Source organism: Corvus moneduloides, chromosome 17 (assembly GCF_009650955.1).
Source record: "Corvus moneduloides isolate bCorMon1 chromosome 17, bCorMon1.pri, whole genome shotgun sequence".
NCBI lineage: Eukaryota > Metazoa > Chordata > Aves > Passeriformes > Corvidae > Corvus > Corvus moneduloides.
The window spans coordinates 14,127,930-14,153,647 of record NC_045492.1 but is presented as its reverse complement, the minus strand read 5'-3'; the positions used below and the strand labels follow the sequence as shown (position 1 = coordinate 14,153,647).

General features: G+C 47.6%; 1 protein-coding gene and 1 long non-coding RNA gene across 7 annotated transcripts in view; one reads left to right on the top strand and one right to left on the bottom strand.

Moving 5' to 3' along the window:
* Window positions 1–1,362: 1,362 nt before the first annotated feature.
* KCNG1 (potassium voltage-gated channel modifier subfamily G member 1) lies at window positions 1,363–10,759 on the bottom strand. 3 transcript variants are annotated; one of them, XM_032127127.1, is made up of 5 exons: window positions 10,477–10,759; window positions 9,183–9,248; window positions 7,273–7,387; window positions 5,214–6,018; window positions 1,363–4,719 (listed from the first exon to the last, which is right to left on the bottom strand). In XM_032127127.1, the coding sequence occupies exons 4-5, from the start codon at window positions 5,970–5,972 to the stop codon at window positions 3,949–3,951; spliced, it is 1,530 nt and encodes a 509-aa protein (XP_031983018.1). In that variant the 5' UTR covers window positions 5,973–6,018; window positions 7,273–7,387; window positions 9,183–9,248; window positions 10,477–10,759; the 3' UTR covers window positions 1,363–3,948. The 3 variants fall into 3 exon arrangements, with proteins under 3 accessions (XP_031983018.1, XP_031983017.1, XP_031983019.1); XM_032127126.1 differs by lacking the exon at window positions 9,183–9,248; XM_032127128.1 differs by lacking the exon at window positions 9,183–9,248 and having other exon boundaries at window positions 5,214–6,015.
* Window positions 10,760–19,112: 8,353 nt separating this feature from the next.
* The window catches only part of LOC116452411, a 92,158-nt gene continuing 85,552 nt past the window's right edge, over window positions 19,113–25,718 (top strand). For 2 of the 4 annotated variants that reach the window (XR_004243490.1, XR_004243488.1), the window contains exons 1-3: window positions 19,114–19,720; window positions 19,913–20,000; window positions 20,346–20,672. This is a non-coding gene — a long non-coding RNA (uncharacterized LOC116452411). Of the gene's footprint in view, window positions 19,721–19,908; window positions 20,001–20,345; window positions 20,673–25,718 lie in introns of all 4 variants that reach the window. The other 2 variants (XR_004243491.1, XR_004243489.1) reach the window with 2 other exon arrangements.

The following is a 25,718-nucleotide window of genomic DNA, read 5'->3' as shown; positions in this document are numbered from 1 at the left end:
TTTCCAAGTCACATTTGACACTTCTTTTATTGTCTAATTTCTTGTTGGACAGTCAATTCACTCTATGTAAGTTTAGGATTATCTGGTCCAGTTTTCAGCCTGTTGCAATCCCAAAAGAGGGATGTGAAATTTTGCAGCAAATATTGCAGCAAACAATGCTGCTTTTGCATCAGGCTGAACTGCCAGTGAAACTCTTCCCACAGGAGTCAGGAATGTATGGAGCACACCAGGTTTCCTTCCCAGACGCGCATCTGATGATGTGGGAATCCATGATTCAGCCCTGCATGATTTTTTTGTTTAATTAGGCATTGCTAAAGCCTCTGACTATTCAGTGACACTCCTGAAGCCTCCGACTGTGGAGATCTGGGGTACTGAATTACAGTGGGAACATTGTAAAGGGTCAAATGGAGACAAGCTCTGAATATCCTCTACAGAGAATTTTTTAAGACCTTGACCTGTAGTGAGTGCTAGCATAATATAAATGATTTGAGCTCACCTCTCTGATGTACTGTCAGAGAAGCCACGTGGCTCTGCCTTCATTTCTGTGTTGCACCCACCAAGGGGTTTGTGTTGGTTTTGAGGGAGGAGGAGGAGGGTGGAAGGGGAAGGATTTTGGAGAAAGTAATTTAATGTACTGCCTTACCTGGAAATTCTGCCTTCATCAGGGATTTTTCTTTCTCAGTTTTCACGGATCCTTCGTGTTGTCTTCTGAATCTGACAGATTCTTTGTTAAAATATTTCAAAGTTCTGTCCCAATGAACTCTGATTGTGATTCTTGGGACAACATGCATGAAGGAAGTTTCCCTATACAGTCTTGTACCTGGATTTTCCTGCAGGGGGATAATTTTCTTTGCTGGTGCTTTCTGGCACATCCTGGGCCTGCTCAGAGCCGAGCTGTGCCCCAGCCCCACTCCTGTGCCACCCTCCACCCCTCTGTTCCCGAAGGAGCACAGGGACATGCAAGGAGAGCCTATCACTTTATTAATGCAATGAATACAGCTCCTGCTGTGGGATTCCAGCTGGCCAGAGCACCGAGCACACGGGGCAGGAATGAGAGCAGTGCAAGCCCCTGCTGCCGCAGACATGCACCACGGTGGGGCAACTCACACAGCCCTTCTGGCTTCAGCAGAGCATCCCGTGCTGGGATTGGAACTTTCCTGGTGACTGCACATGCTGGTAAAAGGCCAAAAAGAAGCGACAGCCCTCAGCTGTGTCACAGGAAACAGCCAGCTTTTGAGTCAAGCCATGATTTTCATGAATTCGACTAAAAATCCAGACAGCAGGTTGTAAGGAGGCGCGGTCGCCTGAGACCCCAGCGTTCGCAGGAAAGCTGGAACACAGCAGGTGGGGCTCACACCAAAGTTGTGCTCTTAAGCCTCCGAGCTGGATTTATTTAGCACAAGGACTACAGTAATTATTCCCCCTGTCAAACACACCAGGGTGGTTACAGCCATTCAAACATGTCAAGATGGTTACAAGCATCTGCTGCCAAGTACAACACGACACAGGGTAGGTACATCCCCAGCAGCTTATCTGTCCCTGGCTTGGGCAGAACTTGCAACAGGCAAGATGCTTTCACAGTTTTCCTCAACCAATGCCCAACTCCAGGGTGATATTTTTAATTTATTTTTATTGGACAAGGGCTTTAGAATCAAGCTCTAGTTGTGGGATAAAAAAATTAAGAGATACATGAAATAAATGAGCATTAATGTAAAGACAGTGAGAAAATGAATGGCCCTACAGCATTTATTAGCTAGCAGAACATGGAAATGAGCTTCGGTTTTATTTGGTAAGTCTTGATTTCTCCTTATATTCATGTACAGCTTCTTATTTATGGCTCAGCCTGTCAAACACATTCTTAGATAAGCAACTGTTGCTCACAGGACTAATCTAATTACCAGTTCTTTTTATAACGAATGCTGACACAAAGGTAGAAGATGTATAGCACTTGTGCTGGAGCCAATGCTCCAGATGATCAAACAGTTTTGAAATTTAAAAAAAATTGGGAGAAGAATTTTTTGTCACGATGTTCCTGTTTTTTGTCCAACTCTAATTAAAGATGAAGAACAAGAGTGAAAAGCTGGTTCATTTGCAGCTTTGGCACAGAATTGCCAAGAGTTTAGACTGGATATTTTAGCACTCTGCAGTAATGTTCCATAGGCACATTTCCCTACCACAGGCTGGAGAATGCTAGAGCCCTAATTATTTGTAAAGTGCATTTTTAAAACTTTTGGTATTTTCCTTCAGGAACAACCATATCAGAACAGCTTCAAGTTATATTTTAAAGACATTTGAACAGAAAATCAGCGTGTTGTGGGCTTGGCCAAACAGCACAGACCTAGAAACTGATTTTACTTTTTTTGGGAGGACAGTGTTGTGTCCTTGGCCTTAATTTAAGCCATTATGCATTCTGACATTTCTTGCAACCTGCTCCAGAAATGCCAATAAGAAATAGTGTTTCTGAAAATGAAGATAAAGAAGCATTGGTCAATGTGATGGGGGCTTCTAAATTCCCCAAGCTCTTAACTGCTGGTAAGTAATTTTACTAAAAGAGAGTGGAAAATAGGTGAAACTCTTTAAATGAGCTCTTCTTTACCTCTAAGCGCACATGAAATCAAACAAGTGGATTTAATTATTTGTTAAGTTCTGGAGCTTTTCTCCTGAGCTTTTAGGCAAGTCAGGGTCATTCCCTCTGAAATAAACGGGGTTTTGTCCTTAGCCTGCACAGAAACCAGCGCCAAACCCGAGTGTCCCACTGACCCCTGTGCTGCCCCTGGCTTCAGCACAGAGCCTGGACCGAGGTGAAGAATACATGGTTGTGCTTTAGGATGTCCATTGCTTTTTCCCGTCCTATTTCAAGTCTTCCCCATTACCACCACGTGTGTAACGATGGCAGAGGTAAAGTTAATCCTGTCTTGAGTCCCTCCTGACTGAGGACAGTGAAGCACAAAGCTGTCAGTGCCCCCCCTCCATGACTCAAATCATGTTTTCTTTTTTCCTCACTGGCATCTTCCCACGGGCACAGATTTCCTGCTCCTGTCACAGAACCAAGAGCTCCATGGGAAGGGGTGGCCCCAGTTTGCCCAGCAGTGCTGGGGGTCCCTGGAAACTGCCCTCTCCCAGTTCCCTTTCAGAGCTGAGGGAAAGTGAAGCTGGGAACAGATGGTGGGGAAGGCTGGCATCTCCTCATGCATATTTCATTGGATTTGCAGCTAGTCACCTCTTGATAATAATATTAAGTGCTACAAAACTCCAAGGCTTTGTTCCCTGGGATGTTGCATTCGATGGCATTGGATCAATGCTGTAACGTCAATTAAATTTTGAAGCTGGTGAGCTCTGAGTATTTACATCTTTAGCAAGGTTATGCTATAAACAGCTCGATTCTTCTGTTCTGCTGTGTTTAGGGCTGACTTGCAAAGAAAGAGATGGTTCTGTGGTGAGTGACGAATCTTACTTGATGTTTTTTAAAAGCACAATGGGACAAACATCTCTGGTTACTTCCATTACGCTCTAAGGCATGTTACTGGGAGAGAATTTAGCCATTAATTCTGTTGTATTTACATTATTTATATACAAGAAGAACACAAAAAATGGCAGCCTGTTTAATGATTATGTACATTGTGATTCGGTTGGAAAAATGTGTATTACAAATGGCAAAACAGCCTGTCAAGTGCATAATTATATGTTGCTCTTTTTTTTGTTGTTGTTTCCAGGGAAGTTTCAATGCCTTACATCCCACTGCATGATCTCAGTGAAAGTTCTGCCCTATACATTATATGGGGGGGAGGAAAGAACAGCATAGTAACAGACTTCTTAAACCACATCAGGTCCTGGTTAGAGCTCCTTTTCTTCTCTTTGATATGAGGATTACCTTTGTAAGATGCTTCCAGAGCAAATTAAAAGATGGAATCTGATACAATGACAGCAGGAGAAACAGTAACGTAAATTTCATTCATTGTCCCTAGTCTCGGAAGAGAGAGTGGTGAACAAAACCTCGCTGCCTTGTGACTCATTGCTCATCTGAGACTTGGCTTTCAGCAAGAACTGTGCTCTCCTATACATGATCCTCTCCTGTTCTTGCTTCAGCTCCAGGTAGGAGCGTGAGAACGTGTGGAAGATGGAGGTGACCGGGAAGGCCATGAGGAGGATGCCGCTCAGGATGCTGCTCAGGGCCACCACCTGCCCAGGGATGCTCCTGGGCACCATGTCCCCGTAGCCCACGGTGGTCATGGTGATGACAGCCCACCAGTAGCAGGCGGGGATGCTGGTGAACTCCTGCGAGTCGGCCATCTCGTTCTCGATGACGTAGAGCAGGGGCGCGAAGAGCGCGATGGCCACGCACAGGAAGAGCAGCAGCAGCCCGAACTCGCGGGTGCAGCGGCGCGCGGTCAGCCCCAGCGTCTGCAGCCCCAGCGAGTGCCGCGCCAGCCGCATCACGTACAGGATGCGCAGCGCCCGCAGGATCCGCAGCACCAGCCCCACCTTGTCCAGGTAGATGTTCCCCGAGCTCGGCTTCTTGGAGCCCTCGGAGCCCGTGTCCACCAGCAGGGTGATGTAGTAGGGCAGGATGGCGATTATGTCTATCAGCGTCAAGGGCCTCCGCAAGAACGAGAACTTGCTCTTGGCCTGGATGAATCTGAGCAGGAACTCCAGGGAAAACCATGCCACACACACAGACTCCACAATGAAAATATTGTAGCACATCTGGGAACACTCACCCTGTAGGAAAGAGGAGGAGTTTGTAATCGGCACTGGATAATAACTATTTTAGTTGGTGCGGTGACAGGAGGAGAGGCTTCTGTGTTGGTTTTCTTAAACCCAAAATATTAAAGGAATTGAAGCTGTTGCTATGGGGAAACACGTTGGCAGTTTGGAACATGCTAAATGCAAAACTTAGAAAGGCACTGCTTATTCCACAGAAGATATTCCTCGGGAATTTCAGGCTTTCTAAATAGCAAATACAAAGTCTAACAAGGTAATATACAGGAGACTGCACGCTAACAGAATTTTCATTGGACATAGAACTGGATATGATTAATTCTCTTACAAGTAACTGATTTCAAATATTTTGTAAGATTTCAAATATTCTTCATGATATTTCCCCCCCCCCTAAAGACAGCTGCAAAATCCCCATTGAAATCAATAACCTCAGACCTTGTACTTGCTCTGCTCTTCCCAGCACATACCACTTGCCATCCTAAAAGCTAACTTACCTTTTCCTCCTCCTCCCTCAGGTCAGGCATGGTGCTGATGGATAAGTTCACTGCTGTAATAGTTACAAACAAAACAGACAAACACGCAAACACCTTTCCAGGAAGGCCAGACTGGGGCCTTTCCACCATGTCTTGCAACTTTTTCATGCACAAACCAATTTTTGTCTCCTCTACTGTTTCACCTGTTGTTTCATTTTCTAGGAGGTCATCCTCCCGTTCATTTATCTCTGTGAGCTCCTCCATTTTTTGCAGGTATCTCCTTTTACAACACCAGTCCAAGTTGTCTTCCTCAATGCCCCAGTAGAGCAGCTCCTCTTGGAAAGACAGCGCACACATCTCCCGCAAGAGCCGGAGTTTTCCAACCCGCAGGAAGGTCAGGATTGTCCTGAACGCCCCTGGGTTGCGGTCGAAGAAGAATTCATTGCACGTCACATCATAATCATCACAGATGTTCAGAATGTCGTCAAAATTAGTACAGAACTTGAGTTGTCCCAAACGTGTCAAGGGGAACTCATCGAGCGTGGTCCAGGGGAGCAAGTACTTGATGCCCCCCACGTTGATAATTATGTGATGCTTCCGGTCGTCGGGGTGGAAGCCTTTGAGGAGATCCTCCTGAGGGTGGATTAGCCTGGCTCTTTGGTAAAACACTCCCTTGAGGGTTTCAGATTCTGGAAAGAACGTGTGGTTGAAGGAAGCATCTGAAGTACAGCTCAGGGCACTATAGTCATAGTCGGAATTTTCTCCGGGCATAAGAGTCATCTTGGAAGACAACTTTGCATCCCTTCACTGCTTCTGCAAGTGTCTTCTGGAACAGAAAACAGACACAGGGGGTGAGGAAATGACAGGCTGTTTGCAGGTTTTGAACAATTGTAGTGGTTGGAGCTCAAAAGCACTTGGGAAGAGCAATTGGAAAGAAAACAGCAGTGGCTGAGCATGGTCAGAAGACCTTTCTGGGCGAGCTGGGTTTGTCCAGCTGGGCAGCACTGACCCCATATCAAGGGCTGTGCCTGGTTCAGGAGCTCTGCTCAGCATATTTATCACACTGGGAGGCTCCTCCTGTCTCAGATACAGAGGTCTCAGTTCCCAGTGGATGGAGAGGGAAACCAGGCATAATTCCTCCATGTGGCAGGATGTTTTTGGTTCAGAGTGGAGGTATAAAAACGATGACAGTATCACATTGGGACACAGAATTCAAGTGTGTTTGGTAGGAAAGGAAATAGTATAATTTTTTTAAGTATTACACATAAAAATCTGGAGTATTTTAGTACCCATGAAGTACATAGAAAGAATCAGAAGTCGATTATGTTGTATTTCAGTAAACACACACTTCTAAAAACCAGTTAGTACAAGACTAATTTCCAAAAGGCCACCTGGAAACAATTTGGGGGAAAAAAGCTCTCTTGTATTGGTGATCACACGAACATTTGTATAGAGTTTATACACAATTAATGACATGGCAAGTCCCTTTTTATGGCCTCATTTACAAAAGGTTGCAAAGAAATACAGGATTTCCATGCAAACCTTGGAATGTTGTTTCAGTTATAACTGGCACCCTCTATGCAGTAATAGGGCTTTGTCCTTGCAGTAAGCTGAGCCAAGGTGCCTTTACCTCTGATTATAAGAACCCAAACATTTCTAGAGACAACTTGGAAAATCCTGTTCAAATTCTGCTCATGCAACACTGGCATAAAGTCCATGGAATGAAGAGAACAGAATTCAACTGGGTATAAAACACAGGAGCTGGAAATGTTCAAACTTCTGGCCTCCCAAATTCACTGCACTTCAAAGAGTCAGCCTGAAATCTGCTCCTCCATAGGAGGTTGTGCAGCACTGCTCCAAGACCTTCCATGTGCACACTCAGCCTCAGCTTAGTGCACAGAGTCGCTGAGTTTCATTTGATAAGAGTATTTATTTATTAAGGAGACTGTACAATATAGAGACATTAAATATGCACCGGTATTTTGGCTTTCTAGCCTCAGCTTCACAGGAAAGGAATAAATATTCCAGTTGATTGGCTTCAGCAGCAGTAAGGTTCTGTTCCTCTCCTGGCTGCACTTACCTCCCTTTGGATGAGCACCCCAGGGATACACCCCCTGCTAGGGCCACTTGCTGAGCCACAGAACCCTCCTTTTCAGAAGCTGGGGTTTATAAACCACACCAGGAGTGGTACATACCTATTGGAGAAGAAAAACCAGTGAATACGCAATGGCAAAGGACTCAAAGCACAGCTGCACATCAGTTTAAGAGCTCTCCTTGCTGCAAGGACACTTAAAATGCTCCAGTTAAAAACTCTCTGTTCTGCTCCTAAACTTCCCAGAGGGTTTAGGCTGAGCAGAGCAGCTCTGTGCACACTTACGAACAGGTGGCCCCCCGGTCAGTTTTGGATGGAGTGCTATTTCCTGACTCCTCACTTGTACAGAACCACTGAACGGTTTGGGTTGGAAGGGACCTTAAAGCTCATCTTGTCCGGCCCCCTGCCATGGATAAGCAGAAGAAATGCCACTGGAGTGCAGGCTATAGGTTTGATATGGAGAGTAGGGCTGCCTGATGGGTGTTTATGCAGGGCTTCCTCTCTCAGACCAACTGCTGTTTTATTTTAGAATGCCTTTTCCCCTCTGCCTCAGCCATGTCTAAGGCAGGGCTGGTCCAAAGCGAATGAAGATTATGACTGATATAAGATATGGATAAGTGGGAGCTGTTAACCATTTTCCCTTCTGTAATACCAGATGATGTTGGTTAGCAACAATTTATCCTCTGAATCTCAGCCAGGAAAAATGAGGAGGCAGCTCGTCTCTGTCACTGGTTTGATCTCCCAGCACATCCACTGTTGACACAATGGGAAGAAATGGAGAGAGGGAAATGTAAATGTTCTGCGTGTGTCAGACACACGCTGTAACCCTGAGGCAGCAACTGTGAAAGAGCAGAGCAAAGAAAAAGGAATTTCTTTCTTCGCTGCCAGCTCCTCGACCTGTGTGAGACAATAAATTGGACAAATGAATCCCATGTGTGACACACTGAGAGGCTGCACTTAGAAAAGGTTGCTCCTTGGTTTGCCGTAACCAGAGCTGGCAAGCCTACAAATCCCACGTAGGATCTGATGCTCCACATGGGTTATTTTCATGTTCTTTGCCTCAGATACATGCAGCATCATATCTACAGGAGAAGAGTAGGAGGAAATAAAGGACAATAATAAACGTGGCCTGACTTGAAGGAACGGAGAAAGGAGAAAAATAAACCAGTGCATTTCTCTGTGTGTTTCTTGTTTTCCTTCTGAGGGTGCCTCGACACGATGGTCAGTATTGCTTTAGGAGAGAGATCTAATTAATGGAAGGACTTTCTGCTATTGAGCTTAAAGCCCAAACAAACTGCTTTGTTCCTCCATTGCAGCCTGATGACACTGGGGACAGCTGATAAGAAATGCCTTCAGGAGTAAAGACATCACACTGGAATATAAGGTTGGACAAACACATTAGCCTACAGCCCCAATCTTCCCAGCAATTAAACAAGATGAACTTTAAGGATCTGCTGTAAGAGTAAAATCCTCTGCTCTGCTCTGGCTAAGTCAGGCCCAAAGGTAAAAGCCCTCCTGGTCTGAGGGCTGAGCAGCATTCTGCCCTTGGAATGTTTGGGACTTACTGAAGCCCAGTTCAGCTTCCTGGCTCCCCTGCTGACAACGTGCTGTCCTCTCGGGCAAATCGCTTCTCTCTGAGCATTGCTGCTCTCATGTTTGTAAACTTACTGGGGCAGGAACTGTCTCTTCCTGCATTATCCACCCTGGGAATGGCTCTGGCTTTTAGAACCTGCAGTAACACAAAGTAACTGGCCTACAGCAAGGGCTCTGGGCAACTCTAAGGGGTGGGTTGTGCATGGGAAGTAAGAGAGAACATACTTTCAAAAATCTGTCCTGCACAAGATGATGCCCATTATGTCTGGTGAAGAAATCAAATTAGAAATCTGTACTGCACTCACTTTAAGCCAAAATTCGGGAAGGATGCCAGACTCCAAGGCAATGGGAAAAGAATTATTAAAGGTGCCCTTTTGAGGGAAAGAAACAGAACTCATGAGAAACATGCTAAAATTCCACTGCAAGTGTCATTTCCCCCCCTCAGTGTCCTCTGCAGTATTTTGAATTCTGCAGTGCATCTCTGATGTAATCAGAGCTCCTGCAAAGAGTCCTGCTCCATGGTGCAGACAATTCAAAGTTGTGCCTGGATGATAACAAGCCTGCAAAGAAGATGCAGAACTCCCCCCTAGACTCTCCTATCAATTCCAGTGCCTGCAACTCATCTCTGTTGCTTTTTACCACTTGTAAATTAAGTTTAAAAAAACCATTAAAAAAAAGTTTCAGATTTCAGTGCAGATTGAATATGAATATAGTGATTTTTTGGAAAGAATTCTATAAGGAACAATTTAGCGATCCCCCCTCCTTCAGTCTTTCCTTAGTTAAGCAGGCAGCATTTCCAAGCTAGTGCCACATTCAGCTCTCTCCTGGCACAGGATTTCTGTGCTGTACCTCACTGCCAGGTACCTCCTGACACTCTTCAAGCCATACTCCTGCAGCTCTTTACAGCCTAAGAACAGATCTCAAACTTCAACTCTGCTTGCAAAAGTGCACTTCCAGGCACATCAGAGTAAAACTTAGAAAGGTCAATGTATAACATAAAATAAAACTCTCCTGAAAAGCAGATAAGCTGAAAAAATACGCTCTATCTCTATCTTACTCTCCTTGAGCTGGACAGATGTGGCATCTCGTGACAACCTACAAACAGAATTATGTCAAATATGTTACTCACTGTTTGGTTTTATAAAGCTGAGCCTTATTCTACTGATAATAATCAGAAGTGAAATAACTTTGCAGATAACTTATATCCCCAGGAGAATGTTCTGAAATACATTAGGATTAATAACTGCAGTTACTCTCCTGCTGTGAAACAAATTTATGTCAACAAATTTTAGCAAGTCACATTCATAGCAATCTCTTAAACATAATTTTAAAAAGTAAAGGATTTGACATTTATTTATATAGATAAATATTTTGCTGCCAAAATGAAGATATGTAGTCATGGAAGAGTTCTTTCATGCTTTTCCTGTCCTCACCCCCTCCCCAAGTCTTTTCCAATGAAGAAAACAACTGCCAGAAAGACATTGCCTATCAAGAACAGTTCACTTGATGTGTCTGTCAGTCACCAACGAGCAGAAGTCAATAAATACACCAATATAAAAGACATCCCTTAATTATTTAAAAATGAAAGCTAAAAAGGACCTTCAGATTAGGCAAGGCGGAAGAAATTGGAAACACGAGCCTCCATCCTGCGCTGTGCAGCCACAGGACGCGGGGAGCGGCAGAGCCGGCCAGGGGAAGCCCGAGCAGCACGAAGCGAGCCCGATGGATGAGCCTCGAGCGCCGTCAGCCTCCTCCGCGGCGGGGCCGGGGCAGGGCAGGAACGAGCCGAGCGGTCCCGGGCAGCAGCCGAGCCCCTCCCGCTGCTGGCGGCGCGGCCAGCCCGGCTCCGGCAGGGAATGACGGCCGCTCCCTCTCTTCCATCCCTGCGGAGGGACAGAACCTGTTGCTGCAGCCGCGCGGGCCCGTCCGCCCCGCCCGCTCCGGGGGCTCCGGGGGCTCCGCGGCTCCGGGCACCCCCGGCCGGGCGCTGCCCCCGGCGCGCAGCGCTGCCCGCGGCTGCCCCGCGGCTGCCCCGGAGCCGGGAAAGTTGCCCGAACTTGCCTGCAAGTTGCCCGCGGCGCCGGCAGCGGGCAGCGAGCGCGGAGCCCCGCGGGTCGGGCGGCACCGGGCGCGCTACCGCGCTGCGCCTCCGCCGCGCCGAGCGCCGGGACCGGCGGCGGGGGCGGGACGGGCGCGCTCCGGCGGAGCCCCGACCCCGCGCATGGTGCGGCACCGGCAGCGGCACCGCCAGCAGCGCCCCGGGCCGCGCTGCCCGCACCGGCCGCGCCGGGACGAGGAGCAGGAGGAGGAGGAGGAGCTCCCGGAGCCGAGGAGGAGCAGAGCTGGGGCCGGGGGGGCCGCCCGCCAGCCCTGCCCCGCGCCGGGAGCGCCGGCTGCGCACAGGTGGCATCCCGGGCTGCCGCCGTCCGCGGGGAACTCCTGCTGCTCTGCGAATCTGGGCTCTTTGGTTGGAGAAGAGGGATTGCAAGTGTCCATTAAAGCATAAATCCCACCCCGGCTCTGTTCCCGATCTACGCAGAGGCTCCAGGAGAGCTAAGCCCGTGCTCTGTTCCCGGGCACCCCTGCAGCTCACGGCAGCCTTTAGCACACTGGTTTATTATCACAGCTTTGGAGAATATTGCCGAGCTCTACTTCTTAATGAAATTTGTTTGACATCTGGGTGGAAGTTACTCTGTGTGGATGTAATCTCCGTTTTAAAGCAGTGAATTAAATCTCGGTGCCAGGGTTCGGGAGTCACCAGCAGCTCAGGCTCTGTTACAGACTCTTGAGTGAACGCTCCCATCCCGTGCGCTGTTGCCCCCCGTGGGTGCAGAGATCATGATGCTTCTGGGCTCTGATTTCCCTTCCCTGCCGAGGCACTGCTCTTGGAGGGAATTTCCTGCAGGTGATGTCCCGCACCTCCGCGCGGGAGGGGGACAGTCACCTCAAAGGGACAGGGGCTGTGGGCATTGTGCACTACACCCGGAGCACTGCGGGGTCTCATTTCAAGCAAAGTCCTTTGTTGCTATGGTAATACAAATGAAAAATCTATACTACGGTAATTTTAGCAAAAACACCTCTTTTTTCCCCTAAACTAAATCGGACTGTGGTTCAGGATTGTGTGGGCACACAGAAATAGTCGTGCTGATATCCCTCAGCCGGAGCTGTTGAACAGCAGTTGTGTAGAGGGCTGTCAGCGACTGGGGCTGTCAGCTTGGGCTGCTTTTCCCTGATACTGCATAGGATTTTTATTTGGCTTTGGAAAGGTTTCTTAGCAGGCGCTCAGCCTTTGTGTGTAGCAGGGAGGTGATTGGTTTTACTGACCACAGTGACAGCTACGAGAGTTTTGTGCAGTAGTCTGTAATAATCTTGCTAATGAAAGCCTGTATTTTAAAAGTCTTTGCTGTCAAAGAGGAAGGGCTTATTAAGTAGGGTCTCCCAGGGATTAATGGGAACAGTTTTGGTGAGTGTTTGCTGTAATAACTTGGGTGACAGAATGGAGAGCATTTTTATAACATTTGCAGTGATTCCAGCACGGAGTGCACAGCTGAGATTTCAAATGACCCTGAGATACTGCAGAGCCAGTCTGAACTCAACTCATTGGAGCTCTAGGAGAAAAAACGATGTCGTGTGCCACAAAGGAGGAATATCACACGTCAAATGAGCACTGTGAGGCACAACCAGTGCAGAGGAGACTCTGGGGACTGTAGTGCTCGCAGCCTGGGCAGTGCTGCAGAGCAGCCGCGCTGCTCCCAGCGCTCAGAGCAGGAGGAGCGGCTGGGAGACATCAGAGGGCGTCATTTGTGTTCCACTCAGCGCTAGGCAGGCTCGGCTGGAGCACTGTCCGGGCTCAGGCATTGCACTCACCCTTACAGAAAGATGCAGGCAAACCACAGAGGAGAAGAGCAACCACGACTGTAAGAGGCTTAGAAATGTGAGCTGTGTGGAAGGGTGGAATTCATTCTTTGAGCTGGAAAAGAAAACACAATGTAAGGGCTCAGCAGCTGTCTTCAAATGTATAAACACATTTGTAAAGGTGACAGTAAACACTTGTCCTGTGACCGCAAATGATGGGACAAAAAGCAATTTACTGAAGAGCAATTAGGGAGATTACTTTAGATATCAGGAAAAAAACCAAACAAACCAGACAAAACTATTACCCTGCGAGTAGCTGGAACCTCAGGAGGTTGTAAATCTGTTCAGCGGAGATTTAAAGAAAAGATTGGCTAAAGAGCTCTCAGGACTGGCTGTAACATTTGTGCCTGGGGCAGGGGAGACTTCCAGCAACCTTCACTTGCCAGCCCGTATTTCTGTGAGTTCTGGTTGCCCGTCGAGTTACAGTGATCCTTTTAGGAGGAGGCACAAAAGGACAGCTCATTACCACCCCATATGATTAATGCTTAGTTTTTCTACTATTTAATAAATCGTCCCTGGCTGTGCTGTTTGGATCAGGATCCCGTTTCCATCTGGAGACGGACAGGAGTGGAACTCTCCATTGCAAGTAAGCAGTTTTCAAGTCCAGTTTTGGGCAATAATGATTGAAAATGGTTATTACTCATGGTCAGTGTTAATATGAATGTCCAGCAACTTGCTTGGTACCCACTGTAGGACTCACCCTCTCACTTGGACTCTGGCCTGGCAGGTTCAGGTGAGGTCAAGGACTTTGTGGACATCACTGTGAGGAGTTGGTGTGAGACTGGCCAGTGTTAAATCTGGTCTGGCAAATGGAGGTCTTCCCTCTTCAGGCCTGTCTCTCCTCCATCCTTCACGAGCACAGAATTCCTGTGGGAACCAGAGGTGATCCTGCCCCTGAGGGTGACCGGGAGTGCCCCAGCAGTTTTTCTGCAGTGATCAGCTGTGCATGGAGGACTGGACGACGATTCCCAGAGTCAATTAACTACTTTGTGCTCCTGGAGGAACTAGCAGTGCTGCAGAGAAAAATTTCAATCCCACTTTCATTACTTTTATAGCCTGTGGCTACTTTTCCTTCTGTTCCTTTGATTGTTGACATTGAAATCCTGTTCTATCAGTTTCCCTGGTTTTTGAAGATAATTCCAGAATCATTCTGCACTCAGGAGCGGTGCTGCCAGGAAAACAAGGTATTTCAACCTCACAGCACCTTTTACCTCTCACCTCCCAAACAAATCAGGAGGAGAGGATCCTTTCTTCTAAAGTACTGCATTCCTTTTGGGGCACTCAGGGCAGGGAAAACATCCCCAGGCTGGAGTGTGTTCAACGCAGGGCCACAAGGATGGCCAGTGCATGGAGTACCTGCTCTGCTGAGACAAGGGGGACTGGACTTGTGCAGCCTGGAGAAGAGCTGCCTTTGGGGACTCCTGATGGCTTCCAGTGTCAACAAAAAGCTTATCAGAGAGATAGCAGGCTTTCAAAAGCCCATTGGATTGAGCCTGAGCAGCCAAGTCTGCTCTCCCAACTCACCCTGCCCTGTGCAGGAGGCTGGACTAGAGAGCTCCTGAGGGCTGTGCCAGCCTGGACTATCTGGGATGGATTTTTGTTTGCAATGTTGCTGCCATCCTCAGCTCCCCCTGAGTTCAAGGAGACTGCATTCAGCTCTGGCTCCTCAGGGTGAGCAGATTTCCTGCAAGTGGACCCAGTTCTCCTGTCACTGCACGGTGATACCTTTTTTTTTGCTGATTTATGGCCTATGCAGGCATTTTTTTTTTTGCTTGCTTCTCTTGTCTTTTCTCATGAACAGCTCCATGACTCTTAGTGCAGTGCCTCTGGAGTGCACCTTCCCATGGATAAAGCTTCCAAACCTGTCCCTGAGTTTTATTGCAAACAACCTGCTTAAACCAGCAATTTATCATTTGCTGGAGCTCAGAGCTGCTTGGATCCAAGGTATTGTGATACAGGGTTGCAATAGCAGGGAACTGCACTCAGCAAGCCACATTTCCATGCTCCTCTCATCTTGCATTCCTCCTTCCACTGGAATCAGCCTTCAGCATGCCTACAAACCCCGATCCACAGGAGCTCTGCAAGCCCTGCTTTGGGAGCTGTCCCTGCCAGCCACACCGCTGTGCTCTGGCACTGCAGCACTGCTCCTCTCTCCTGCAGTGCCCAGGGAAGGGAGGGCTCTGCCAGCCACGAGGAGTTGACCAAAAGCCTCAGAATTGCTGTTCCAAGTGTGTCTCAAAGCTCTCAGTGCAGCTCCCCTTGAGCACACGGGGCAGGTACTGGTGTGTTTGGGTTTGGTGCCTTTTTCCAAGGAATGCTAAAGATTTCCTCACCTGCCCTGCTTGAGGTAAACATGAATTTCATCCCCTAATTGTCCTTTTATTGCCAGCTGAGGTGCATTTGAACAAACGTGGTTGCCCAGCACGAATAAACTGTGTCTGTCTCAGTGGGTGAGCCAGGGCCCCATTCACTGTCCAGGGCATTTTACAGAATCCTGGCACTGATGCTCACGTCAGGATCCCACCTGCAACCACCTGGGTTATGTCACAGGTCTGCAGCAGAGAGGGAATTAAATTTAGATATCTTACTCTCACCTTTAATCATTAAACAACTCCTCGGGCATTTGTATTTGGGGAAGAGCTTTCCTTTAGCTTTATTCCTTGTACAGTGATCTGGGAGTTTTGTGTTTGTGCACGGGCAGCACCAGGCTCTTCTCCCATTCTGCTTCTGTTTGCCCTTGCTGCAAATCATCCAGGAGAGCTCCTGACGAGCTCCTGCACGTCTGTGTCGTGCTAGTGGCATTGGAGGAGCGAGGAGTAACACATCCCTCCTCCATCTGCAGCTCTGGGGATGTTGTGTTTGTGTTTGCAAGGTGCCCAATGTGACTAAAATTAATTTACAAACTCTTGAGATTTTACTCCAGTGCCTCGTGCTGCCAACCTCCCCCATATTCCCTCTGCAGAGCCACGGAGAAGTGTTCTGGATCCTCTCCTGGCTGGATGGTGTGTGCTGGCACCTGGGGGCTGCTGGAAAGTGTCTGAGCAGGAGAGGCTGGTGGATGTGACACCAGAATCAACATAAACTCTTACTCTGCAAAGAAACTGGGAAATGAACAGGAAATGAGCTGGAAAACAGAAAGAAGTCAGGTGTACAAATGGGCAGAAAACTCTGTAATTTGAAAAAGTAGAGAGGTGTGGATGTGCTCAAGCAGCCTCACGGGGGTTTGGTTTGAGCTGTGGAGCTTTCCCTCCTCAGTGATCTCTCAAGTGCTTGGCTGTGCAGCCTCTGCTCCAATTCAGACTTCATCCAGCCTTGGAAAACCCTGGGACTGCGTGAGTGAGGAGAGGAACCTGCATGCATATATTTTGTGTGCTTAGCATAACTCCTGCCTAATCTGAACGTGTGATTAACTCCCTGGCAAAGGACAAACAGGAGAATTCCTGCCTGCAGGTGACTCTTGTCACTTTGGATTCCTTTGCAGCTGAGGAATGCAGTTGTAACTGTGGCACATAACCAGGAACAAGCTTTAAAAATGTTTGTGTTCCAATGTGTTTGGTAAAATGCGGAACTTCAAGTGTGTTTAAAGAACTAATTCATATCATGTACCAACGAGAGCAGTGGAAAGTGTTTACAGGAGAGGGAGGTTCTTGGGCTGAAATGAGTTTCGGGGAACTGCTGTATTAAAACTATCAGCAACAGGGGTTTATTTATCATGGCTCTGGCAGGCTTTCAAAAACGTATTACTGTGTTTTCTTTCAGATTGCTGAACTGAAAGAGCCTTGCAAGGATCTGAGAAATGCCTTCCCAAGCATGTGCTTAAGCAGCAGCATTGTTCAGCTTTATGAGTGAGAATGGATAATGCTCCTAAATACTTCATTACTGCGTCTGCCTCGGGTCAGAACCTGAACAGAACCTGTGCTCTTAAACACTTCAAGGGCAAGAGGGTCCTAAATTCCAAACTAAATTTACTGGTTCCCTGATGATAGATCACTCAAACTGTCAAATGTCACCAGGCACACAATTTTCAGTAATTTATTTCTGTTCAAAAATATAGGTAAGAAGAGACCAACTCCCATTACATCACTTTTTCTAGCTCAGTCAATTTTTAATACTGGTGATACATCTAGTGGATAGGAAATAATTATCTAAGTCATAATACACTAGATTCATACAAAGAGGTATTTTGTGTTGCAGCTTTTAAAACGATTTTGACAATATAAAGGAAAAAATGTATTAGGCAAAAACCATCATGCATGACTCCTGTAACTGCTGTTACTAAAAGCTGGGGGGGATACAATAGAATTGAAACAATTTAAATCTCAGTATTTCTGCAAATAAGGCAGTAGATGGGACGTTGGTAGATGGGGCAGAGAGATCTGAGTTCCTCTGGACGCCGGTGAAATTCCTGCTCAGCCTGGGCTGATTTTCCCTCTCTAGTTTGTTGTGCCTGCAAGCAGAACATTTTCAGGAGCAAAATGTGCACATGTTCACTGCTGGAAAGCTTCTCTTTGGAAAGGGAATCATCTGGAGAGTAACTGGTGAAATGGGCCCTGGGAGAGCTCTCAGGCTGGGTGGGAGGTGTGGATAATTCAGTGTGGAGCAGAGTCCTCACTGTAATTACAGCCCCGCATCCCAGGGAGCGGCGCTGGGGCCACTGGCACAGGAATTTCCCGTCTCTGTGCCCGGGGTGGAGCTGTGCACAGCAAACATGGAGCTCCCAGCCTCTCCAGGGTTTGTGGCAGGCAGGTGAGCACAGGGAATTCCTGCTGCCCCTCTGTGCTGCTGTTCCCATGGAACCGTGCCTGGCAGCCCCATCTGTGCCATGCTGGGTGAGGGGTTTGGGGTGGGGAAGGGCAGTCCCAGTGCAGGGATGGAGATTTTGACCATCCACCACCACTGCCTCCCGGGGCTCACTGCAATTCCACATCTTTATACGAGAGCGTGGAGTGACAGGAGCGGGGAATGGCTCCACTCTGGCTTAGATGGGATATTGGGAAGGAATTGTTCCCGGGGAGGGTGGGCAGGCCCTGGCACAGGGTGCCCAGAGAAGCTGTGGCTGCCCCTGGATCCCTGGGGCTGTTCAAGGACAGGTTGGATGCCTGGGACAGTGGAAGGTGTCCCTGCCAGGGAGGTGGAATGGGATGAGGTTTAAGGCCCTTCTCACCCAGGCTGTTCTGTGATTCCACGATCTCTAATGAGATTTTCCCTTTAACTTGGGCCAGACCGAAAGTTCTGTTCTCTGAGAGCAAAGGCATTTCCCTGAGGAGCCTCCCAGAGTGGTTCTGCACCCCATGGCCAGAACGAGCTGCAGTGGGAGGCAGAGGGGAGCTCAGCCTGCTCGGACCCTGCCAGACCCCGCGGGCTCTCAGGGGACTCGCGGGCACCAGTGCCCCTTGGCTTTGCTGAGGGGACTTCCTTGGACTTTCCTGCTGATTTCTTCAATTCTTTCTTTGTGGAAGAGGTGTGGCTCTGTAAAACTCCCACACCCATGAACCTGTAACGTATTCATCTCAGATAAAACCTGGGAGTGAAAATAATAAAGGAACTCATTAGTTTTTAGCTGTATGTAGCTCTGAAAGAAATGCTTTTGATCCTGCTTCTAAAACTTCCCTGTGGGTTACTCTATTTCTTTGGGAAGTATGTAGCCCCATAACACTGTTTCCTTTCTAAAATAATAAATAAATCTTCCATGTGGCTGAATGGTGAACCTGAACATCTATTTTGCTAAATCCAGACTATTAATTTAATCTCATTATGATTCAATGACTGCTGAAACTATTAACAGTTAATAGAAGAAAAGGCAGTAGAGGCCAGGTAAAATATCTCATGGAGAGATTTAGCTTTCCTAGTACATGATAAAATCAATATAAATAAATTCAAAGTTAAACCAATGTGTGATTCTTATAATTCAGAAATGGAACCCCATATACAAGAAGCAAGACTTGCATAATGCAGTTATTATACCTAATTACTGTTCAGCTGTATGACTTGCTTACAGCAAAATTACCACAAAATGTGGACCAGCTTTCTGCTTAATAAGATTCTTTTCCTTCTTATTAAGTTTATGAAATACTGCTCTGAGAAAAATTCTTGTAGAAATCATAAGAATAAGATCAGGTTGCTCACTGGCAGTTTGCTGTGGGTTAGTCATTCACATTCACTGAACTTTCGAAGCTCATGGATTTATCTAAAAATGAATAGTATTTTTTGGCATTTCCTGTTTGATTGGGCCCTCCTAGCAGCAGGCTGCAGCTGCAACCCTTTGGAATTCGGGCATGGCAACTTCTTGCTTGTTTTGCCCATTGAAATTCCTGTCAGAACTGCTTTGGAGTCAGGGAGAACTGGTGTGGGGTCCCAGCTCCATCCTGGGCAAGGGCTCAGGCAGCCTCTGAGGCTCCTTTGTACCTCTCTCTCTGTCGGTCTCGAGGCATCCGGAGCTTTTGCTCCTCTGTTGGCACAGTGTGGACAGAAGGCAAGTTCACAGATGAGCACAGTTCTCTCTTACTTGGTGTCTTTTTTGGCTCAGATTTTGAGCAAATTGTGGTTTAATTAGCACTGAGAATTTTGTTTGTCCTCATGCAGCGAAGATGGGCTCTGCTGCTGTGGCTCCTGGAGGCTGCCACAAAACAAATAAAGAAGAGTAATTTTCCAGCATGAGCCCAATAAATCTGTGCTTTTTGCCACTTCTGTGTTTAATCTGGCAAAGGAGGGCAGCTGGGAGGGTGCACTGAACAACTGAGTTCTCTCTTGGATCTTGTGGCTGTTGGGAATTGAAGAACAATGTTAGCATTTGTTGTTTCTCTCAGAGAAACCAGCACTGTCTTGACAAATGTGTTGAAATAACTCACAAATGGATGGTTCCTCTGCAGGAACAAATACACTCTAAGGTCACTCCCCTGCATCTGCAGGCATTCTAGGACTACAAAAGGTAAAGATTTATTTTATTTTATACAAATGTAAGAAAAATCTCCGTATTTTCAGTCTCTGAATCATCTCTGCAATGCCATGTCATAGCTATAACAAGGTCTGATTGCTTTGCTGATCAAATCTTAGCTTAGCAGTGCTCTGATAAAAAAGATATCAATGAGTTCTTGGCTGCTACTCTTTTTCTGTCAGACAGGCAGATAAACCGGACCAGTTTAATTGGAAAATGGGCACTGGAGCACCAGCACAGTGTGTGGGGGAGAGATCCCATCTCCTCTCTTTCGGTAAGTGACTTAACTGTCCTCTCGTGGAAAGTGTTTCATGTCCAGGAGATGCAGAACAGAACACAATTGCAGTGTGGGATTTTCACAAGTGCTTCGCTGGGGATATTTGGGAGTCACTTAGGTAGTTTTGCAGTTTGTGGTGCAGAGTGTGTAAAATTGCTTTAATAATTAATTCAGGCAGTAGATTTTATGGATATGCTTAGGGGTGTTTTGTACTGAATTCTGGCTGCGTTTGTTTTTCAGTCTCATTCCTCTTGGTTTATGGTTTTACAGTCCCTGGTACCTTAGAAAATTGGAGCAGTCATGTTAGCATTGTCCAGTCTCTCTCTACACCTTTCTCTACAGACAGAACCAAGAGGAAATGGGATGAATCAGCTCAGGCTGCGCTGGCACTTCTGTAAGAATTCCACAGGCTAACACAGTTCTGGCAAGACAAGCAGCGTGTGAGGGGTCACCTTCTGGAGCTGCTTGCCTTTGAAGTGTGGTGGAGGTGAGACTGAAGCTGATTATCTCCAGCAAAGGGAGGCTTAGATTTGTTATTTCTCATCTCTGGCATTTTGTTCAACTCGCCTGCCAAGAACAACACAAGAACGAAGTTCCAGGGTGTCCACGGCTTTCTGAACACCCAGAGCTGATGGAATGGTCGGGTCCAGCTCTCTTCCAGGCTCTGGTGTAAGTCCTGTTTCTGTGTTTATATGAACACAAGCGCTTGTAGGGCAGCATTAGGGTTGTGTGTGTGCTCTAACCCTCTGTGGAGCAGAGCTGTGCTCAGAGGCCAGGAGGAGCCAGTTGTGTTTGCAGCTGTGGGGCCTGGAATGCTCCAGGGAGGCTCAGTGGAGGCTGCTCTGGTTAACGAGGATCTGTTAATTAATAAATCATCAGTGTTCCCAAGGGTCTGCAGTGGGCTGCCCTGACAACCTGAGACTTTCCCTTTGTCCGGCAGAGATCCCCTTCCCCTCCTGCCCTGCGTGCTCTGCCCTGGGGCCAGAGCAGGGTTTGGCAGTGCCAGGTCTGGGTGGACTGTGGGGTCTGTGCCGGGAGCTCGGTGGGACACGGACAGGGACAGGGACACAGGGATAGGGACACAGGGACAGGGATACAGGGACATGGACAGGGATACAGGGATACAGGGATATGGACAGGGACAGGGATGCAGGGACATGGACAGGAATACAGGGACATGGACAGGGACAGGGATACAGGGACAGGGACACAGGGACATAGACAAGGATACAGGGACATGGACAGGGACAGGGATACAGGGACAGGGATACAGGGACATGGACAAGGATAGAGGGGCATGGACAGGGACAGGGACATGGACAGGGACAGGGATACAGGGACAGGGATGCAGGGACATAGACAAGGATACAGGGACATGGACAGGGACAGGGATACAGGGACAGGGATACAGGGACATAGACAAGGATAGAGGGGCATGGACAGGGACATGGACAGGGACAGGGACATGGACAGGGATACAGGGACATGGACAGGGACAGGGACAGGGACATGGACAGGGATACAGATACGGACACAGCTTTCTGCTTCCAGGGGTGAGGCAGGCTGAGCTGAAGGGAGACACTGACACCCTGCCCAGGGTTTGGCTTGTAGATCCAATTCCAGGGGTGCAATTGCACAGCTCGCTGTGCTGGGCTGGGGTCTGTCAGGAGGACATTGAGCACACACCGATTGCAGCTTTAATTACAGAAATTGCAGTTGGTCTTTTCCTCTCTAGCTGGAAGTAGGAGTACTTAGGCAGTGACCTGGAGACACATCCAATTAGCTCCCTCTGAAAGCCACCACATAATGACTTGTTAAAAACTTCCCTGATGCTGCATTGCGGGCAGCAATAATTATTTGCTGCACTCAGAGTATGACTTCGTTCTGAGTAAATGATAACTTTTCTAATTCCTGGAAAATGCTTCTGTGTCCTGCTGTGAGCAACAGTTACTGGTTAAGAGCTGATGCAATGGTTTTATCTGCATGTGGAGCTGCAGCCCTAGAGCCCTGTGAGGGGCTGGGGCCTGTCCAGCCCTCTCTGTAGAAGCAGAATTCCTTCCTTGTTCATCCCATGTCCCATTCTCACCCATCCATCCCATACACAGCCCATTCCCACCTGCTCTGTCACCCCCAGGCTTTGAGATGGATCCTCCAGTGGGGCTAAAATCTTGCAGCATTCTACCATGAATGCTAATTCTTGCTACTTTGGGCACGAAAAGCTTCCCAGTTTTTTCCATGCTGCCTGGATAGTTCCAGCTCCTGCTGATGTTCCACAGGAAGCTGTGTTGTACTCCCTGTGAGTGCTCCTATGGCAGATTCCTTACTGATCTCCTCTAGCCCAACTTCCCAGGGTGCTGCCCTGAGCAGAGTTTATTGCATTTTTAACCAGTTCCTAATACCTCCTGAAAATCCCTTCTAGTAAATAAAGCTCATTTCAACGGACCCATCACATCTGTCCTAGAGTTCCCTGCACTCCTCTTGAATGCAGGATCTTCTTATTGTTTACATTTTTCACATAATAGGATGGAGACATCCTGGCACATCTGAAGTTTCCAGCAGGGCTGATTTGTTTGTCTCTGTCACTGAACCCTTTCCCAGTGCACCGTGAGCCCGAGGTTTGGCAGGTACAAATGAAACCTCTAGAACCATACAGTTACTCCCTGCCATGACTCAGAGCAAGTATTTAATCAAGCTGGAATTATAATCAGTGATGACAAAGGGGGCAGGATGCCAGGGGGATGATCCATGGAGCAAGGAGGGGACAGGAAACACCGCCTGGAGTCTGGAGCTGAGCGGATCCATGGCCAAGCAGCTCCAGGGGTCTCCATGGTCCTGCTGTCCCAGGAGAGGGTGGGCAAAGCACAATTCCAGGGTCCTTAGCAGCACTCCCACGCACTGAGTGCTTCCCACGGGCAGAGCTGCTGCTCCTCAGGCAAGATTCCTTGGATCCTGGATCCCTGTGCGAACTTCTCTGGATTGGATGTGGACCGGGATTGCCAATCCCAGTCATTGGCTATGACCACAAGAGCCACTCTGGAAAAGGGGATTTCTGGGGCAGGAGGAGCTCCAGCTGTGCTGTACGATATCAAGAGGCTCAAATTCTGCAAAATGCTGCCCTCCCAGCTTAGGGCCAGGGCAGGTAAGTTGCAAACACACTTGGAGGAACAAATGCTGGACCACATTCTACCCAAGTTCAGAATATTTGGGGATGATTCTCATCTTACTGGCCCACAGATATTGTTTTTCTTATGCCTGTAACACTTTCTAGTTAAAGTGAATAATAATAACAGATTCAGGTTTGCTTTAATTTTTTTTTAATCCAATATTTTCCTGACTAAACTTCTCATGAGATGGAAAACTCACTCCAGGGTGAATTTGGCCCACATGACAGGCAGAGTCTAGGATGAGAGCTGCTATCTAAAGAGGAAAAAGTAAATTTACCCATGGAAGGAAAGGAAACAAAGGCAATATTTATCCACAGCAGGGCTGCTATAGAGACTGGGCCATCTCAAACAGCAAGAATAAAAAGAGATGTGTGCTAAATTATCTCTGCTTGGTTCTGTCAGCAGCAGGCTCGTTACCATCACTACCTGCTGCACTGGTTCTGAACAACAGCTCCACCACTACTGCTTTAGAGGTTTATACTCACAAAAAACTCTAGATTTGTGCAACTGGATGATTTCATTTTACTTTGACAATGAGGTTTCAGCCTTTAGAAAAAAGCTTTTCAGTCTCTTTCCCAGACTCCAAGTTAAAAGAATAATTTGTCATGGAAAAGTACAAAAATGGGCCTAAGGAGAATGAAAGTAACATTTATTTTTTTTCCTCTGCATAAAAATGTACCTCAGAAGTTGAAAGGAAAAGATGCAAATGAAGAAGGCTGATTTAGGCACCGCTGCAGATTGCACACATTCTGTGCAGTCTTTGTTTACTTAGGGATGTAGACAGAAAATAAAACAAACATGGTTCAAATTTTTAAGTAGGTTTCCAGAAATCTTTCTGTGAATTCTGTTTTATCCTATTTATAGCCTGTCAGCATCAGTAGGTGTAGAACAACAAACCTACATTGCCTTGCACCTCTGTGCTCATGTGAAGGGTGTACAAACCACAGCTGGGAAATGTTCATTCCATAGATCAACGTCTCAGGCCACTTGGGGTGTCCCAAAAACATCCCTGTCCATGTGCAATGGCTTTGCTGCTCTCCTGGGATCTCCCTGACCTCCCACAGCAGACAGCCACAAACCAGCGGGATTGGGAGTGTTTTGCACCCTTGGGATCCAACCCTTGGGATCCATCCCTTGGGATCCATCCCTCCTTTCTGCCCGGATGAGGAACTGCAGCCAGGACTGGCAACCTCTGTAAAACCTGCTGGGAAAACTCCAACCCAGCAGCTTTGCTGGATCTGATGTTCCCAGACCTGTGCAAGGCACTCACTTAAACACCCTGAGATCAAATTTTCCCCAGGGAGCCGATGAGGTGACAGGTGTTTAACTGGAGCTCCTGCCTGGATGTGGGGAAGATCAAAGTGCTCAATCTCAGCCCCAGGGAAAGGGGCTCCCAGCAGGCAGGAACAAATCTCCTTAGGGGGAAGATCTGTGACAGGCACCCGGACTGCACACAGTCGCCTGCACAAGGAGGAAAAGTGATGCCCAATACGTGAATGTTGTGTCTTATTCTGCTCATGCACTGGTGAAAGAAATGTAATAAATAAAGGGCCCTGTGTGGTGTATTTCCTATGTTTGTGTACCCAGGCCAGGCCAGGCTCACGTTCTGGAGCAGTCGCTGTGTGGTTTTGTGGGGGGCTGGTGAAGACTTGGCCAATAAACTGGGCCATGTGTTATCCTGGTAGGATGTGGCAAAAGTGATTTAGTCTCTTTTTAGTCATCACACATCGGTGTTCTCAGTGAGACACTTCATTTAACAACTCCTATTTGACATTACTGCTAAATAATCCAGCCAGAAGTGATTTGATGTGCTGCATTCACATTGCACCTGAGATGACAATAGAGAGTTGTGTTTCTGGCGCTCCTTGTCCAGGCACCGCTCCAGAGGACACAGATAAGTGCCAGGGAAAGTCCCCAGCTGCAGCTGCTTGTGCTGAACAGGTATCATGTGTCAGGAGCCAAATTTCCCTCCTCTTTCTTTCCTCTTTGCTTGAGACCCCTTGTACAAAAACGCAGGAGCCCAGGTGACTGTGTCACTGAAGGGCTTTATGCAGGGAAAACGGGCGTGTCCAGGGCTTTCTGTATGGAGCTGCTCACTGCTCTTAGGAGTCACCAGGGCTATGTGTAACTGGGGAGCTATTAGCTTGAGAAATGATCTGGAAAGGATTAATAATGAATAGAAAACTGGGATATTGAAAGGCATCAACTGTTCTCCGGGGAAGAGAACATGCTCCATGTTTAATTCTGTGATCCTGGAGGCAGTGGGGTATTTCCACACTGGGAATCAGGTGTGGGTGTCACCCATGGGAATGGTTTGCATGTCAGAGGTGCGGATAAAAATGTTCTGAATATTTTTATAGGCACCTGTGAATTATTAATGGGGCTAATACTGTCATCATGTCAACTGAATTATTGATATAGGCTGAGTTCAGGAGCCTGGTCTGTGGGTGCACATTCTCATGAGTGACAATCTGAGGGGCACTTTGAGAGTGGACCTAAATCCACGGTTATCCATCTCCATGTGCAAATTCCTTCTGCACCTTCCCCCACC

Excerpts from the sequence above, each read along its gene's own strand:
- KCNG1 (XM_032127127.1), bottom strand. The coding sequence starts at position 5,972 with ATGACTCTTATGCCCGGAGAAAATTCCGACTATGACTATAGTGCCCTG. Across the intron at positions 4,720-5,213 it reads TGAGGGAGGAGGAGGAAAAG|GGTGAGTGTTCCCAGATGTG; the intron begins GTAAGTTAGCTT and ends TCTTTCCTACAG.